Source organism: Dendropsophus ebraccatus, chromosome 14 (genome assembly GCF_027789765.1).
Source record: "Dendropsophus ebraccatus isolate aDenEbr1 chromosome 14, aDenEbr1.pat, whole genome shotgun sequence".
Classification (NCBI taxonomy): Eukaryota; Metazoa; Chordata; class Amphibia; order Anura; family Hylidae; genus Dendropsophus; species Dendropsophus ebraccatus.
The window spans coordinates 5,931,736-5,948,959 of record NC_091467.1 but is presented as its reverse complement, the minus strand read 5'-3'; the positions used below and the strand labels follow the sequence as shown (position 1 = coordinate 5,948,959).

General features: G+C 48.1%; 1 protein-coding gene across 1 annotated transcript in view; it reads left to right on the top strand.

The window, feature by feature from the left end:
* Window positions 1–17,224, top strand: part of PREX1 (phosphatidylinositol-3,4,5-trisphosphate dependent Rac exchange factor 1) — a 75,951-nt gene that overhangs the window by 19,387 nt on the left and 39,340 nt on the right. Inside the window, exon 2 of the mRNA XM_069952704.1 lies at window positions 16,091–16,162. Coding sequence (XP_069808805.1) covers window positions 16,091–16,162 — 72 coding nt within the window. The remainder of the gene's footprint in view (window positions 1–16,090; window positions 16,163–17,224) is intronic.

Genomic DNA, 17,224 nt, shown 5'->3' with positions numbered 1-17,224 from the left:
TTACACCACCAGATATCTGACAGATTTGTGCAGCCAAACCCAGGTCTGGATTTGAAAGAGGAGAAATCTCAGTCTTTCCTTTATGGCCTTTGTTATAGTCCATTCCTGGCTTTATCTGCATAAATTTACCAGATATCTGTAGGGCCCTAAGTCTCTCACTTGTCTTCCCTTCTGCTTTGGCTTCTCACAAATCCTACCCTAGCCTTTGCCACACCACCCTGTTTTCTGCCTCATCCTCTCCCACACCACCCTGTTTTCTGCCTCATCCTCTCCCACACCACCCTGTTTTCTGCCTCATCCTCTCCCGTACCTTACTCTTGCTTCTCCCACACCACCCTGTTTTCTGCCTCATCCTCTCCCGTACCTTACTCTTGCTTCTCCCACACAACCCCATTTTCTGCCTCAACCTATCCTGTGTGTTAGGCCCCGTTCACACAGAGCAAGAGGGGCGAAATTGCCTGCTGCGGAATGCCGTTAGCCTCCGTATCATAATGACATCCCAGGGAGCGCACGCGCCTCCCATAGAGTGTCATTACGACACGGAGGCTAATGGTGCATTTACACAGAAAGATTTATCTGACAGATTTTAAATGCCAAAGCCAGGAATGGATTTGGAAAGAGGAGAAATCTCAATCTTTCCTTTATGACTCTGTCAGATAAATCTCTCTTTGTAAACGCACCATTACAGCATTCCGCAGCGGAATTCCGCCCCTCTTGCTCTGTGTGAACGGGGTCTTACCCTTGCCTCTCCCACACCACCCACTTTCCTGTCTAGGCCTCTCCCTCACCACCCTATTTCCTACCTTTTGCTTCTCTGGCATCTTACCCGTTCCTCTACCTCTTTCCCATTACCCCCATCCCTGCCTAGGCCTCTCCACATGTCTACCCTTCCGCCGCCTCAGCCTCCACCATGCTTTCGCACACCTTTCTCGGTTCCTCCATGTCCTCTATTACATGTGAACCTTTACATCTAAATTAGTAATTGTGGAGAAGCAGTGTTATTTCTGGGCAAGAAGTCTTTCCTGTGTTGTGAGAAGGAAGTACAATTGTTAGAGGGTGTTTAGAGCAGATAAATCGACTAGTGAGCTGAATCTGGTGGGACCCCGGCCAAATAGGTGCAGGCCAGCAGGTTACTAGTGTAGCAGTGATGTCTTGCTTGGTTCAGCTTTAGCCTGGTGGGATTGGTCGTGTAGCATGGATGGTGGAGCTGATTGTATTGGAGGAGGGATGGACATATTCATCCCTCTGACTTCCCTCTCTGCCGTCATGAAACTGGATCCTTTGTTTCTGCTTTTCAAAGAATCAACTGTCAATTGAGAGCAGAATGTCTGAAAATAAATACTCCAGTGTTTACATGGATGAAGTATCCTAAAGCGGCACAAAGCGGGGGGCTATTAGCCAGCGGGGGCTACGGTCACCCGACCAGAAGAAAGAAAGGCGTCATTGAGCAGCCCGTGTGGATGGTTATTGATAGGTTGATCCTGCTGTCACGTTCACATCTGACCTCACAGCTAGTTCGCACACATAATACTGTGGGGATCACTATTATTATAGATCGCTACTGAATCCAGTCACTTATATTTCAGGTTCTTTACTGCTACCCCCATTGTGTTAGTCACCATGATGGCCACTGCCGTTGCTACATGTCTGGAGCTCACACCCCATGGTCAAACAGTGCAGTAGGTGTTGGCTCAGGCTAATGCTGGAGAAGTCTTGTCTTGCACATGGACTCTTAATTTTAGAACAGATTTGTGGCTCTTTTCCGCTCTGGAAACAAAGGTTGTTGTCCGGTAACTTAGACAGCTTGACAGGAGTATGGATTCAGATGGCCGTGTATAGATGTGGACTTTCCCGGCAAGGGATGGTGGCAGGACAGTCGCCAATCCTTCCCACATGGAGCTGCTATATATTGTAAACATTGGTGGTGACCCAGATGCGGCAGGATAGGTAGCATCTCTTTCATTGTTGTCCTCTCAGTAGTCTGGACTTTTTTTTAATTATTGTGTCCCCTCTGGATCAGTCCTGTGCTCGTTCACCAGGATCCACCAATCCTCCACCGTCTGGAACATTCTGTAAAGTGACAGATTAAGCTTTTAGTGCTGTGAGGGCAGGACAGGTACACGGCTCCCTCCACACTTCCTGTTAGCTGATTTCTGTGCAAGAAGGGTGCGGCACATGAGCCGGAGATGTGTAGATACACATTACTAACAAGATCTCTTATAGATCCCTCCTCTGTGGCATAAATGGCTTATATACAGTATCACACATAATCGCATTAGGTTCAGAGAGCAGCATCAAACATGATAGGATGAGGTGGTATCAGACATGATGTCACTCCTGATAGGATTAGGTGGTATCACACAGGAAATAGCAGGATGTATCACACATCGTTGGATTAGATACATCATCTCTGTCCCTGAAAACATAATCATGGCGGACGGCCTGGTTTATGGGCAGTAACGCTCATTGACTGGATGGGTAAAAGTTAATTTTAGGCAGTAGCTGTGTCAAGTTTTGCTGAAATGTGAAGTTATGTTTCCTCTATTTGTCAGAACAGACCAGCCGCCGCTTACTCATCACGAACTTCTCCATTTTGTCGGATGTTGTGAGTAGCTGCTGCAGATTTCTGTACAGGTTTGCGGCTGGCTGACTTCATTAATGGAGGCTGTCCTTCGGGAGCCTTAAAACTAATGGTGTCACTGTTGTGGGAGGAGCTTCAGCTGTCAATCAAGTGATCTTTTAGGCCAGTGCTTCTCAATTCTGGTCCTCAGGCCTCACTAACAGGTCATGTTTTGAAGATTTCCTTAGTATTTCACAGGTGATATAATTATACTCAGTGCATCAGGTATTATCACAGGTGATATAATTATACTCAGTGCATCAGGTATTATCACAGTTGCCCTTGTATGGGAAATCCTCAAACCATGACCTGTTGATGAGACCTGAGAACTGGAATTGAGAAGCACTGGTATAGCCTTTGTTGTGGTTGTGTCAGCTGTGTGTGGTGGGGCCCAGGCTATGGTTATGTGGTTCAGTCATGGTTTTGTGTCAGATGCCCATTCCCTACCCCCCCCAATTTAATGTTCAGTATTCGGGTGCCCCCAGGGATCACCCAGTTGTTTCTGAGCATGGGGTGAGGCACGTAGCGGGGACTTGGGCTGAGTAATGGCTAACCCTTTCCCACAGATACGTTTCTATTGATTGAACTGTAGGAAAATTCATCCCCTAATGGAGTAATGGGATTAGTAATTCCGAGAGCTGTAAAGTCTCCTCTGCAGTGAGTTCTAACCTCCTATCCATAGAGGATCGGCGACAGGAGTGTGCCGAAAAACCCATCCCGTCCTGGGAACACAGACACCAAAGTCCTTACAGAATTCTCATCCTCCTCTTCATCCTCTTCATCATTATCCTGTGAATCGTCCTCCTCTTCCTTACTCCCCTCCACATCACTCTTCTCCTCCTTATCCTCCTCCTTTCTTCTCCTACTCATCACCTTTATCCTCCTCTCTTTATCATCTTTACTGTACTCATCACCCTCCTCTCTTCTACTCATCACCCTCACTTTCCTCATCCTCACTTCCAATTATATAAATGTATTTTTTTAACTTGGTTTTACTAAAAGGTATAACAAATTACAAGAAGATACATACAAGATAGCAGTTAAAGGGGTATTCCACTCAAACATAACTTTTGATATGTTGCTGCCCATGGTGAGACTGACAATTCATTCCATACTTATTATCTATTTAGTCTCCTTCCCCGAGTTCTCAGCTGAGTTCAGCTTTTCTCTCTGTTTTCCCCTCTTCCTTCTGAGACGCTGATGTAAACAAGTCCCTGGCAGGCTGTATCTGCAACATTGTAGCTCCTTTGTAATGCTTTGTAACAAGTATGGAAGGAATTGTAAGTCTCACCATGGGCAGCAACATGTCAAAAGTTATGTTTGAGTGGCATACCCCTTTATTAACAAATTGCACCACAGGTCTCATGCCTTAACTTAGGATATATACATAGATCTTCTAGGTGGGCCCTTGTCTGTCCACATAAGAGTAATGGATTTGTGGGCAAGAAATTAGAGTTGCTCCCCTTGTGTCCATCATCCTTACTTTCTTTTCCCCCCCTCATTCTCACTTTCTTCCTCTCTCCTTTATCCCCCTCATCTTCCTCTCCCCATTTTTCCTCCTCTCCCTCTTATCTCCCTTATCATCACTTTCTTCCTCTCAACCTTTCTCCTCCCCTATCTTCCTCTCCCTCTTTTCCACCTGTTCTTCCTCTCCTATCTTCATATTCTTATTATTTCCATCATCCTTACTTTCTCTGCCCTTCCCCTATTCCTCTCCCTCATCTTCACTTCCTTCCTCTCCCTCCTCTTCCTCTCTCCCTTATCTCCTCATCCTCACTTTCTTCCTCTCCCTCTTATCTTCCTCTCCTTATTATCTCTATTATACTCACTTTCTCTCCCCTTTATTCCCCTCCTCCTCTCCTCCCTCATCCTCACTTTCTTACTCTCCCCCTCATCTTCCTCTCCTTATTATCTTCATAATACTTTCTCTCCCCTTTATTCCCCTCCTCCTCTTCTCCCTCATCCTCACTTTCTCCCTCTTACCTTCCTTTCCTCCTCCTCACCCTTGTTTCCTCCCCTGATATTTATAAGATGCAGTCAGCGTGGTTAGTAAAGCAGGAAATCCACACGTTGGTGCTCGGCGCCTCTCACCTGCCCGTTTCCTTCCTCTGGGTGTACCCATTGGTGGCTTAGTCCTGAGATGAGGACGGGTGGCCCCTGCCAGTAAAGAATCTATATATCGAATAGCGTACCCTAATATTTGCTTTGCGTGATCCTAACGTGTTTGGGACCTCAGGCTTGAGCAGTGTGTGTGCGCAGTATGGAGGGGGTCTTATTTTGCTGTTCACTCTTTGGTATTAGATTTGCCCAGTACTGCCCTTGCTCTATTCTACTGGGTTATCAGTCTATGTTCCCATTCACTGATGGCAAGCATAGATATTAGGAAAGCACAATGTTTGCACTTATTTTTTTCTATTGAGTGTTTGAGGCCATGGGGTAGGTAAGGGGATTCTGCAGGCTGTACTGTGTATGCAAGGGGAGGATTTCCAGGCCTCCTGCTTAGGGCTATGTCACCCTGGATGCCCCCTTCCCTCTAGACAATGATGGGGAATGACGGGGACAATGGGAGTGTGAGGCGCTGCTTTCACCTCTGGGTGGTCTCTCTGACTGATACCATGTGATGTGGCCCCTGGTCATGGCCACCCTGCTGCTTTTTTTTTTCTTTCGCTTTGAGTTTGTTTTGCAGAATATCACAGCTTTTCGTTATGTAAGAAGGATGCGGCTGACATGAAGAAGATCCTGTGTATTATCATGTCTGTCACCTAGAGTGTCAGGAGCTAAATAATAGTATGCCTTTTCCATATGCATTTCCATTTTCATTGTTGCAAGGCCTGAAACACTCTCTGCTGCTGTTCTGAGCCTTCTGCTGGGTAAATCGCGTGACAAAGGTGGATAGTCTACAGGTATCTATTTCCATGGGCAATAATCTGATGGGTTTGTTCTGATGGGCCTCTCATCTTCTGGCTGGGAAGGGGGAAGGTTCATATGTGGTTGGTAGTCCATTCATTTTTTATTTATAGACATGAAGCCCACGAGTCCTACAACTACATGGCCAGATTGGAAATGTGAGTGGACATCTCAAGCCATGATGATGGGGGTGACGCTACATCCTGAAAACTCTATCTTGGGAATGGCTTGTAGTATTGGCTATATGTGAGGGCTATATTGTTTGTCGTCTAGCTTTCCCTAAAGCAACAGAACTTTGAGACCTGAAAGCCTCTCTGTGGCCCTTCTGCTGTGGGGGTCCCACTTCTTCTATATGTCTCCATACTTTGGGATTCCTTTTGTCACTAGTACAGGTCTTGGCCTGTGTGTGTGTGGTGCTAAAATGTACAATCTGCAGCTCTGGACACATCCCGTCATCCCTGGTGCAGCACTCTTTGGTGGACATTGCAGCTTTCTTGTGTCCAGTGTTGATGCTGATCACTTGCCGCTCAGACGGACTTGGTACCCTGGCCACATAAGGTCTTATGTAAGAGCAGAGAATTGAAGCCTTCCAGAAAGTTCCTTCTTTTCTTGTCTCAAGTAGGTCAGAGCTGAGCACAATGAGCCTTTGGACTGGGTTCAGGAAACGTCTCGTCTTCCCTGGGAACTGCTGCTGGTTTTGTGCTGTGAACATTGGCTGCTTTATGAGCATCGGGAGTCGTCTAGGAAACCCGAAAGAGAACGCGGTGGAGATGGAAAGAGACGAGGGATCCATAGCCTTTCCGGACATGTGTATCATACCCCCTGCGACTGGCAGGTGAACAGTTGATGTTTGCCTTCCATAGTCTCTAGAGTATTGAAGATATTGTCTGTGTAAGATCATCTGATACCAGGCCGACCAGCCGCACCATCTCTGTCCTGCGCGTTTATGTAAAATTACAGATGTTTTCAGGAACCAGGTAGCTCTGGATGAACAGAGCCCATCTAAAAAAGCTTGGTCCTGATCTTTTCAGGACCCCCGTAATTGTTGGGGCTACGCTCCCCTGGATTTCATTGTGCGCAGTGACTGATCATGTGCCTAGTTCCAAACTTCACTCCTTAGGGCCCTATTACACGAAAAAATAATCGGACAAATCGGCCCAATTTGGCCAATTATCGCTCTGTGTAATAGAGACAACTATCACTGGGCGTTATGTGTAATAGCAATGTGCAGCCAGCGGCTGATGATTCAACAAACCGTTTACATTACCTATCCACGTTCCTGGTCTCTCACTGCGCTCTGCATGCTTCCTCCCCGGTCCCCTGCGCTGCAGCTTCAGATCAGTCTGTCTCAGTAGACAGGCTGCTTAGCCAATCACTGGCCACGGCCTGTCAGATCGGCGGTCGGTTATAGTATTGATCGAGCCACCATCGGTCTGTGTAATAGTACCCTTAGATCAGGGATAGGATGTTAATGTGGTTAATGATCTCCTATTGTTCTCCCATTACATTGTTTCCTCCAATATAGAGAAGGAGGCAGTGAGCACGTTCCTCTGCTAGGTCCCACAGACTATGATGAGTGACTGTGGATGCGGAGCATTGAATGAAATATGTGGTCCTCTGCAATCTCAGAGCACCCAGATGATAACTAATGTTCTGGCTGATGTAGGGGTGTGCTTTCTTCCTTGGGGTGCAGAGTATGTGAAGGAGGCGTTCTGGCAGAAGCTGGGGTGCCCTTCCTTCCTTTAGGGTTCAATGTATCTGATGAAGGCGTTCTGGCAGAAGTTGGGGAGCCCTTCCTATAAACCTTGTTCTGCATCCTTGTTATGTGAGCAGCGTTGGAACCTGTCAGGACATGTCACACAAATTCTCGCTTCTGCCACACTCCCTGACCCGGCATGTCCCAGGAACCAACCTTAGGAGCGCACAGATCTGTTGCACCCTGAAACAATAGAAGAGCACTGCCCTCTGAGAAGCTGGATGCACTCTATCCTCACTGGATGCTGTATTCTCCATTTATGGGTTCAGGTCACTTGGAGGCTACTCTGTTGGTGTTAGAAGATGCCCCAAGTATGTTCCACTTCCCCTGGCACCCATTATTGCTGTTCCTGCGTGGCAACAATCATTTACATCTCCACTTAGCACTGTCACCATATGGGAAGACAGTAAGCTGCTGTGTCCTTCTATGTGGGGCCCCATCATGTCACAGCCGCCAAGTGCTTAGGACTGAAGAAGTGTTCTGGCCAAGCCGAGGACTATAGATAACAATTGGCTGAGGTGAGATTGTTTGTTTGTTTCAGTGGCAAATCCCTAGACTGGAATACTCTCCCTGGTTATCTGATTCCTCGGCTCAAGTTCTAAGAAGAGCTGAAAAAATTGTGCAGGGAAGACTATGCATGAGGGTGGAGGACCTTATCTACCTCCACTTACAGGGAACTCGCACCACCTAGCAATGCAGACCCAGGACACTTCCATCACTTTACTGTTAAATGCAACAACAATAAGAAATGGGCAAGATTGTGAGTGCAGCTCTGGAGGATAAGACCTGATGTAACAACAGAACAGTAAGGACGCTATTACACGGGGCAATACCTATCCAATCAGGCTGATTCATGTAGATATTGCCCCTTGTAATGGCTGCCGACCATCCTATACTTTACCTCGGTGTCCTTCCAGCTTCTCCAGGCTCACTCCTACCACTGCTGAAGCTTAAGAAGCAGTCTCTGCAGTGACAGGCTGCTCGGCCAGACACCGGCTGCGGCTCTGTCCCAGTGATTGGCTGAGCAGCTTGTCGCTTTAGAGACGTCTGTGTAGTTTCCCAGTACAGGTGTGCCACTACGTGTTGTCTAAAGGTAACTCAGGTGTCACACACTGGAATTACACTTATTCCTTCTGTATGTTCCCCACCAATAGGAGGTTAGACCCGGTCACCTCTATATAGGTTAGTTCCCGGTGGGAGGGTCTTAAGAACACAGATTTTCCAGAGACAAAGAGAATTTTGCAGTGCTAAGCCCGAAGGTGGGGTAGCTTTTACCTGGGTATGTATACGGCAAGGGTTGCATGGACATCGATAACTATATATATATATATATATATATATATATATATATGTGTGTGTGTATATATATATATATATATATATATATATATATATATATATATATATATATATATATATATATATACACACTCACCGGCCACTGGTCCACCATGCTAGTAACGGGTGGTCTTCTGCTGCTGTAGCCCATCTGCCTCAAAGTTGGCCGTACTGTGCGTTCAGAGATGCTCTTCTGCCTACCTTGGGTGTAACGGTTGGCTATTTGAGTCACTGTTGCCTTTCTATCAGCTGGAACCAGTCTGCCCATTCTCCTCTGACCTCTGGCATCAACAAGGCATTTCCGCCCACAGAACTGCCGCTCACTGGATGTTTTTTCTTTTTCGGACCATTCTCTGTAAACCCTAGAGATGGTTGTGCGTGAAAATCCCAGTAGATGAGCAGTTTCTGAAATACTCAGACCAGCCCTTCTGGCACCAACAACCATGCCACGTTCAAAGGCCTCAAATCACCTTTCTTCCCCATACTGATGCTCGGTTTGAACTGCAGGAGATTGTCTTGACCATGTCTACATGCCTAAATGCACTGAGTTGCCGCCATGTGATTGGCTGATTAGAAATTAAGTAAATATATATATATATATATATATATATATATATATATATATATATATATATACACACAGTGATGCCTAGGATTACGAGCATAATTCGTTCCGGGACCGTGCTTGTAATCCAAATCCACTCTTAAACCAAAGCAAATTTTCCCATAAGAAATCATAGAAATGCAGACAATTGGTTCCACACCCCAAAAATAATGATTTATTATTCTGAATAACATGTAAAACAGATGAAACAAACATTCAGAAACAGCAGAATCTGTGATATTATAAGTTACTGTACAGTAATGGAGAGGATGGGAAACACAAGGGCGGACAGAGACTGCAGGGAGCAGGAAGGAATGAGCAGGACAGATGTGGGCACATACATGCAGCACTCTCTGTCCGGGGAGAGAGGGGTTACAGCTATGGAGAGATTACCTCCACAGTCCTGTCCCCTGATGTAAGCCCCAGCCTGAAGTGGGTTTGCTATGATTTGGAAGAGGAGGGAGACGTCCTGGGTCAGAGTACAGGGCTGTAGACCCCGCTATGCAGACCATGCCCCTCCTCCACTCGCCCTCCCACCCAGCACAGTGAGCTCTTAAACCAAAGCAACGCTCTTAAACCAAGTCACAATTTTGAAAAACTGTGAGCTCTTAAACCAAAACGCTCTTAAACCAAGTTACTCTTAAACCAAGGTACCACTGTGTATATATATATATATATATATATATATATATATATATATATATATATATATATATATATATATACACATACACACACGCGCACACACACACACAGCCCTTGCTGCACAATGGTTCATCTAGGTAATAGGCTTGGCACGCGAGCACCGATCTAGCAGATCAGTTCTCGTTTACATAGATTATTGGGCCATGTAGTACGGCCCTAAGGGCAGCGCTGAAGGTGTCTGAGTTGCAGGAATAAAGAATTTATATATAAAGTTTAGGTGCCTCTTCATGATTTCTGCTGATGGTGATGAGCGTTTGCTGTAATTGCACTAAATGACAATTTTCCGGTGCTCGCCACCCCTGCTAGTCGCCGCTTGCAATATTCTTACTGTTCTGTATATCATCAGTACCATCCCTCGTGCATCATGGTTGTCCTGACGTGAGTGTCCGTCTTGTTCTGTGTAGGGGATGGACTGTGGCCCTTCCTTCTTACCTCTTGTGGCCGCTGTGACTGGGGGGGAGAGTCACCGAAGGGGGGGGCTGAGGTTTGGATTTGTTTATATGTGTTGGCCTGCTTGTGCGTGGAGTGCTGCATGATGGGGACTCAGCAGCTGTTAATTATGGTGCAGTCGTACAGCGGCATCTGCCAGTCACGTGTCATCAGTCATCTCCAGGAATTCACACCTCATGAGTTGTAAATGAATGAATAATTATCAGCTCCCAAACATCACAGGGGTAAAGCTGCCTGCAAAGCCCCCACTGTGGCATCACTGACACAGGGCCATGTCTGGGGGGAAGGGATATATATCACTGTGTAGTGGGGGTATACTGTATATCACTGTGTAGTAGGGGTATGTATCTGAACTGTAGGGGTTATATATCACTGTAGTGGGGAGTATATATCATTGTGTAGTGGGGAATTATATATCACTGTGTGCAGGGGGGGTATATATCACTGTGTGCACAGGGATATAACTGTACTGTCGGGCGGGGGGGGGGGGGGTATATATTACTGTGGGGGAAGATATAACACTGTGTGCAATATATCACTGTTCAGGGGTATATCACTGTGTTCTGCATTGTGACAACCCCTGCAGAAATTTCATTGACCGCCATGTGGTCACCCACCTTTCCCTGCAGCTGGAGAGATATGGAGGACACTGGGAAAGTTGTATAAGGGGTGATCGCTGCACTGTGTACATTTATGGGGACGCTTCATGATGGTTCCATCTGATTGTATGAGAGACGATCCTCCGGGTGGTGACTTATCTCATGACTGGAGAGGCCCGGATGAATCTGTGTTGTGGCTACTGACCACAGTGTCCCTTGCAGCAGATCCGTCGTGTCACGCTAGGACTTTCTGGGGGTAATGTGATCATTGACATCCAGGCTCTGGCTCAGATGATGTCACGGTAAAAATAGACACGCCGCTCGGGTTACTGAGCGAAATCCTGCAGGCAGCTAATGCCGGATGCAATGACCAGGAGTGCGCTCTGGATCTGTCACACTTCTGTGTCCTAGAGAATTTCTCTGTAGATGGCGCCTTCTGAAGGAAATAGGTGGATCAACAAAGGTGGCGCCTGATCTGAAGTAGAGATGATCGAACAGGGACGAAGTTTAGGTTCGTACGAACCCGAACCATCGGCATTTGACTCCCGCTGCCTTCCCGTTCCGTGGGGAAGGTGGAGACAGCCCGAGTACAGCCTAGGTAATAGGCTGTAGCCCTGTTCTCCAGGCGGTGTCTGGCTGTCTCCACCTTCCCCACGGAACGGGAAGGCAGCGGGAGTCAAATGCCGATGGTTCGGGTTCGTACGAACCTAAACTTCGTCCCTGTTCGATCATCTCTACTTCAGATCAGGCGCCACCTTTGTTGATCCACCTATTTCCTTCAGAAGGCGCCATCTACAGAGAAATTCTCTAGGACACAGAAGTGTGACAGATCCAGAGCGCACTCCTGGTCATTGCATCCGGCATTAGCTGCCTGCAGGATACTCGGGCTGTCTCCACCTTCCCCCACAGAACGGGAAGGCAGCGGGAGTCAAATGCTGATGGTTCGGATTCGTACGAACCTGAACTTCGGCTCTGTTCGATCATCTCTTCTCTGAAGGCAAGCCTGGAGGTTCCATTGCTTCGGCAACAGTCAGTGAATGGAACCAAGTAAATCCATTCTGACATAGTCCTGCTCGCGCAGGTGATCTGACGTGCAGTGTACCCCACTTTTCCTCTATAAGATCTGTAGTTTATATGCTAATACATCTCCCCTCCATTCTGGTAAGCCTGGGCCCCACACCCCTGCTTTCTCCTCCCAATCTCCGGCCCATTTCCCTACTTTCCCGTAGTCATTCTGGCCTGTCTCACCTTCTACATATTAGTAATGGTAAAGAAAATGAAGTGCAAGGTATAGTGCAGAGGGACAAAGTAAATTGTGCAATAAATGTCAAGTGTGTAACCCAGGGAGAGGTTCAGCGCCATCATAAAAATATTACAATAGACAAATCACCAGATCCAGATGGCATTCACCCCAGTGCTACCCTGTAGACTGGAAATGCCTCTCTCTCCCTTTCTCTTTATACTTATGCACAGCCTATATGACTCTTCCCTGCTGACTGCCTTGCATCTGCTCTCCTATCTCTCTACTTGTACACAGCCTATATGACTCTCTCCTGCAGACTGCCTTGTATTTGCTCTCTTCTCTCTATACTTGTGCACAGCGTATATGACTCTCTCCTGTAGACTGCCTTATATCTGCTCTCCTCTCCCTCTACTTGTGCACAGCGTATATGACTCTATCCTGCAGACTGCCTTGTATCTGATCTCCTCTCCTTCTACTTGTGCACAGCGTATATGACTCTCTCCTGTAGACTGCCTTATATCTGCTCTCCTCTCCCTCTACTTGTGCACAGCCTATATGACTCTCTCCTGCAGACTGCCTTGTATCTGCTCTCCTCTCTATACTTGTACACAGCATATATTTTTCTCTCCTGTAGACTGCCTTATATCTGCTCTCCTCTCCCTCTACTTGTGCACAGCGTATGACTCTATCCTGCAGACTGCCTTGTATCTGATCTCCTCTCCCTCTACTTGTGCACAGCGTATATCACTCTCTCCTGCAGACTGCCTTGTATCTGATCTCCTCTCCTTCTACTTGTGCACAGCGTATATCACTCTCTCCTGCAGACTGCCTTGCATCTCCTCTCCTCTCTCTATACTTGTACACAGCCTTTATTGTTCTCCCCTGCAGACTGCCTTGTATCTGGTCTCGTCTCTATGCTTGTGCGCAGCCTATATGACACTCTCCTGCAGACTGCCTTGTATCTGCTCTCCTCTGTCTCTACTTGTACACCACAGCCTATAGGGTTCTCCCCTGCAGACTTGTATCTGCTCTCCTCTCTCTATATACTTGTACACAGCCTATAGGGTTCTCCCCTGCAGACTTGTATCTGCTCTCCTCTCTCTATATACTTGTACACAGCCTATAGGGTTCTCCCCTGCAGACTTGTATCTGCTCTCCTCTCTATATATACTTTTACAGAGTCTATATTATTCTCCCCTTTAGACTGCCTTGTATCTTCTCCCTCTACTTGCACGCAGCCTATATAGTTCTCTTATGCAGGCTGTCTTGTATCTGCTCTCCTCTCTATACTTGTACCAGCCTGCGCTGGTCACCCCCCCCCCCCCCCCCCCCCAATTTGTTGTATCTAACAGTATATGAGGGGATTTCCTTCACACTGTACAGGACTCTCGCAGATACTAAAGTGCAGGAATCTTCCTTCTCGTTTCCATCCTGTCAGCAGAATCCTGCTTTATATCTAAGTGTATGGATGACATTACCTGATCAGTCCAGTGTTCTTCATGTCTTGTCCAGTGTCTTCTGTGGCCCAGTTGTTAATGCGGCCATTGTCAGAATCAGAGCAGCTGTTCCCCACATAAATCTTCCCGCAGCTGTAGGGCTGCACATCTGCTGTGTCCTGCGCTCATTCATGGCGGCCCATGCTGGTTTGCTTCTTGCTGTACTAGCAGTAAAAACTTATTCCCCTTCCTCCCGGGTCATACATGGCCCTAGCTGTGTCCGTGTGGTGTCTGTAGAACGTGGGGATTAGACTGTCGCACAGTCATGTGACACGCTGCACGTTGTCTGCAGGCATATACAGTCTTTGTTGATGGATCTGCTCTTCTTACAAATGTCTATGGCAGTTTACAAACCAGAAGCAATTTGGCACCTCTGTAACTTCTTTATGTGGAAACCATCAACAAGCTGCTGCTGCTGATAGATCTTTTTGTTCATAAGTGAACGGAGAAAAGGACATTAGAACTGCCTGATCAGATCCTCCATGGATCTACATCACAGGGACTGGGCGCAGAGACTTTCTACACCCGATAACAGAGGGGTCCTATCGATCCCATGCCTCACAGATGTCTGTGGCTTTTCTCATTCACGGGGGGCAGCTTGCGGGGTGTGTTGAGGAAAGGCCGTTTCTCCATGTAACAATGCAGGTAGAGAGGGATATGTGTGAACGTCGCGTATTGTGCGGTGATTAATGCCGGCACGGTGTAGTGGGCGAGATGTGTGGGGGATTGTAGGAACAGACATAGAAATGTTCAGAGATTTCCTCCTCAGGTGGGAGATGTAATTGTTATGTGTGCGTCATATCTGTATGAGTGGCGGCTGGCGTGCTGGGCCTCGTGGTACAGGACGCTGGTTATTTCATGAAATGCGCTTGCCTCTTGTTATCGGCTTTGTTGCTGCAACGACTAAATGTCTCACACAGCCAATGTTCCCAGATCTCTATGTCTAATGTTAGAGTAGTGGCCGAGCCTCAGATGTAGAGACTGGCGGTCAGTCCAGTATATATCTGCCAGGGGTACGCTCAGTATAGATGGTGCCACATCGTCAGGATGGCGCACAAGATATATCTGTCAGGACAACACTGCACAGTATTCACAACACTGGGGCTCAGCACATCTGCAGGGTCTCTCCTGATGGATCTGCTGTATGGTCTGGGGGCTCAGCACATCTGCAGAGTCTCTCCTGATCTGCTGTATGGTCTGGGGAGCTCAGCACATCTGCAGGGTCTCTCCTGATGGATCTGCTGTATGGTCGTCTGCAGCACATCTGCAGGGTCTCTCCTGATCTGCTGTATGGTCTGGGGGCTCAGCACATCTGCAGGGTCTCTCCTGATGGATCTGCTGTATGGTCTGGGGGCTCACCACATCTGCAGGGTCTCTCCTGATGGATCTGCTGTATGGTCTGGGGGGCTCAGCACATCTGCAGGGTCTCTCCCGATGGAGCTGCTGTATGGTCTGGGGGGCTCAGCACATCTGCAGGGTCTCTCCTGATGGATCTGCTGTATGGTCTGGGGGCTCAGCACATCTGCAGAGTCTCTCCTGATCTGCTGTATGGTCTGGGGGGCTCAGCACATCTGCAGGGTCTCTCCTGATCTGCTGTATGGTCTGGGGGGCTCAGCACATCTGCAGGGTCTCTCCTGATCTGCTGTATGGTCTGGGGGGCTCAGCACATCTGCAGGGTCTCTCCTGATGGAGCAGCTGTATGGTCTGGGGGGCTCAGCACATCTGCAGGGTCTCTCCTGATGGATCTGCTGTATGGTCTGGGGGCTCAGCACATCTGCAGAGTCTCTCCTGATCTGCTGTATGGTCTGGGGGGCTCAGCACATCTGCAGGGTCTCTCCTGATGGAGCTGCTGTATGGTCTGGGGGGCTCAGCACATCTGCAGGGTCTCTCCTGATCTGCTGTATGGTCTGGGGGCTCAGCACATCTGCAGGGTCTCTCCCGATGGATCTGCTGTATGGTCTGGGGGCTCAGCACATCTGCAGGGTCTCTCCCGATGGATCTGCTGTATGGTCTGGGGGGCTCAGCACATCTGCAGGGTCTCTCCTGATCTGCTGTATGGTCTGGGGGGCTCAGCACATCTGCAGGGTCTCTCCTGATCTGCTGTATGGTCTGGGGAGCTCAGCACATCTGCAGGGTCTCTCCTGATGGATCTGCTGTATGGTCTGGGGGGCTCAGCACATCTGCAGGGTCTCTCCCGATGGATCTGCTGTATGGTCTGGGGGGCTCAGCACATCTGCAGGGTCTCTCCTGATCTGCTGTATGGTCTGGGGGGCTCAGCACATCTGCAGGGTCTCTCCTGATCTGCTGTATGGTCTGGGGGCTCATTGATCATTGATGTGTTTGCATTTAATAATATTTGTTCATCTTTTCAGGCATTTCTGCAGCGTATCCGACAGAACATCATTGAGAAGACCGAGAGCTGTATCTCTGAGGAAAATGTCAAGGTGAGATACTGAGGTAGCACCATTTACGTGTGGGCCTTTTATCAGCTCAGGTTAGAGCATGTGATCGCTCGGGGGAGGGACAAAATCTGCCATAGGCCAATGAGGAGACGCGATCACAGGAATCCCCATAAGATGACTGTGTCAGGGCGGAAGTGACCACAAGATGGTTATAGTGGGGGCCCAGGGCAGCGAGCAGGGATCAAAAATTCATCAAAGTTGAGTTTTCTGCTACTGTCAGGTTGCAGTCGAATCTTTCTGCATATTGCGTTGCACTTACATTGACAATCGTGTGATGCTGTGATATGCATGTATAGTCCAGTGGGGGCTGGATGTCTGTACATCACTCTTTAAGGTGGAGGCATCTCAGGAACCTGAGGAGGGTGTGGGGACCCAGGAGCCACCTCTAGGAATGCAGAGTGGCCGCACAGACGCAGGAAATCCCCGAGGAGCCGCACAGAGCCAGTGCCCCCCCACCGCCCGGGAAATGTCTGAGGAAGGAAACCACCAGCTGCAGAGTAGATGGAATTCTCTGCTGTGTGTGAGAAGGAGGGACGGGGGTACTCCAGCCAGGCGACCTGTATATGAGAACTGCATGGCCGGTGGAAAGGCGGCCTGGCATCAGGGGGACAGCGCTGTTCTTGGTTATCCTCTGTTATCCTCCATACTACTGGATGGTCCTAGTATGGTTGAGGGCAGCGTCCCCACCGTGTTGCTGGTTGTGTGACCCTGTATACCAGAGGGGGCGCTAACGCTATAGTGACGGCTGATCCAGCCACAATCTATCCCCTAACATCCATGGCGGCGATTCTTAACTTCTACCGTCCACTGGTACATACAGGTTAAGAAATGTCATCCTTACAGACCGGTGGAGAAAGCCTTCCATTCATGGTATACCTTTCATTGTGAATATGTGTGAATTTTTGTGCCATTTCCCGGAGCATTGTATATACACAGAAAACAATCGAAGATAAAGAGCAAACGTGTCTGTGGAGGCAGCTCATATACTTACACAATGGACTCGTTCAAGTTGTACCTTGGGTTACAGAATATGCAGACATATAT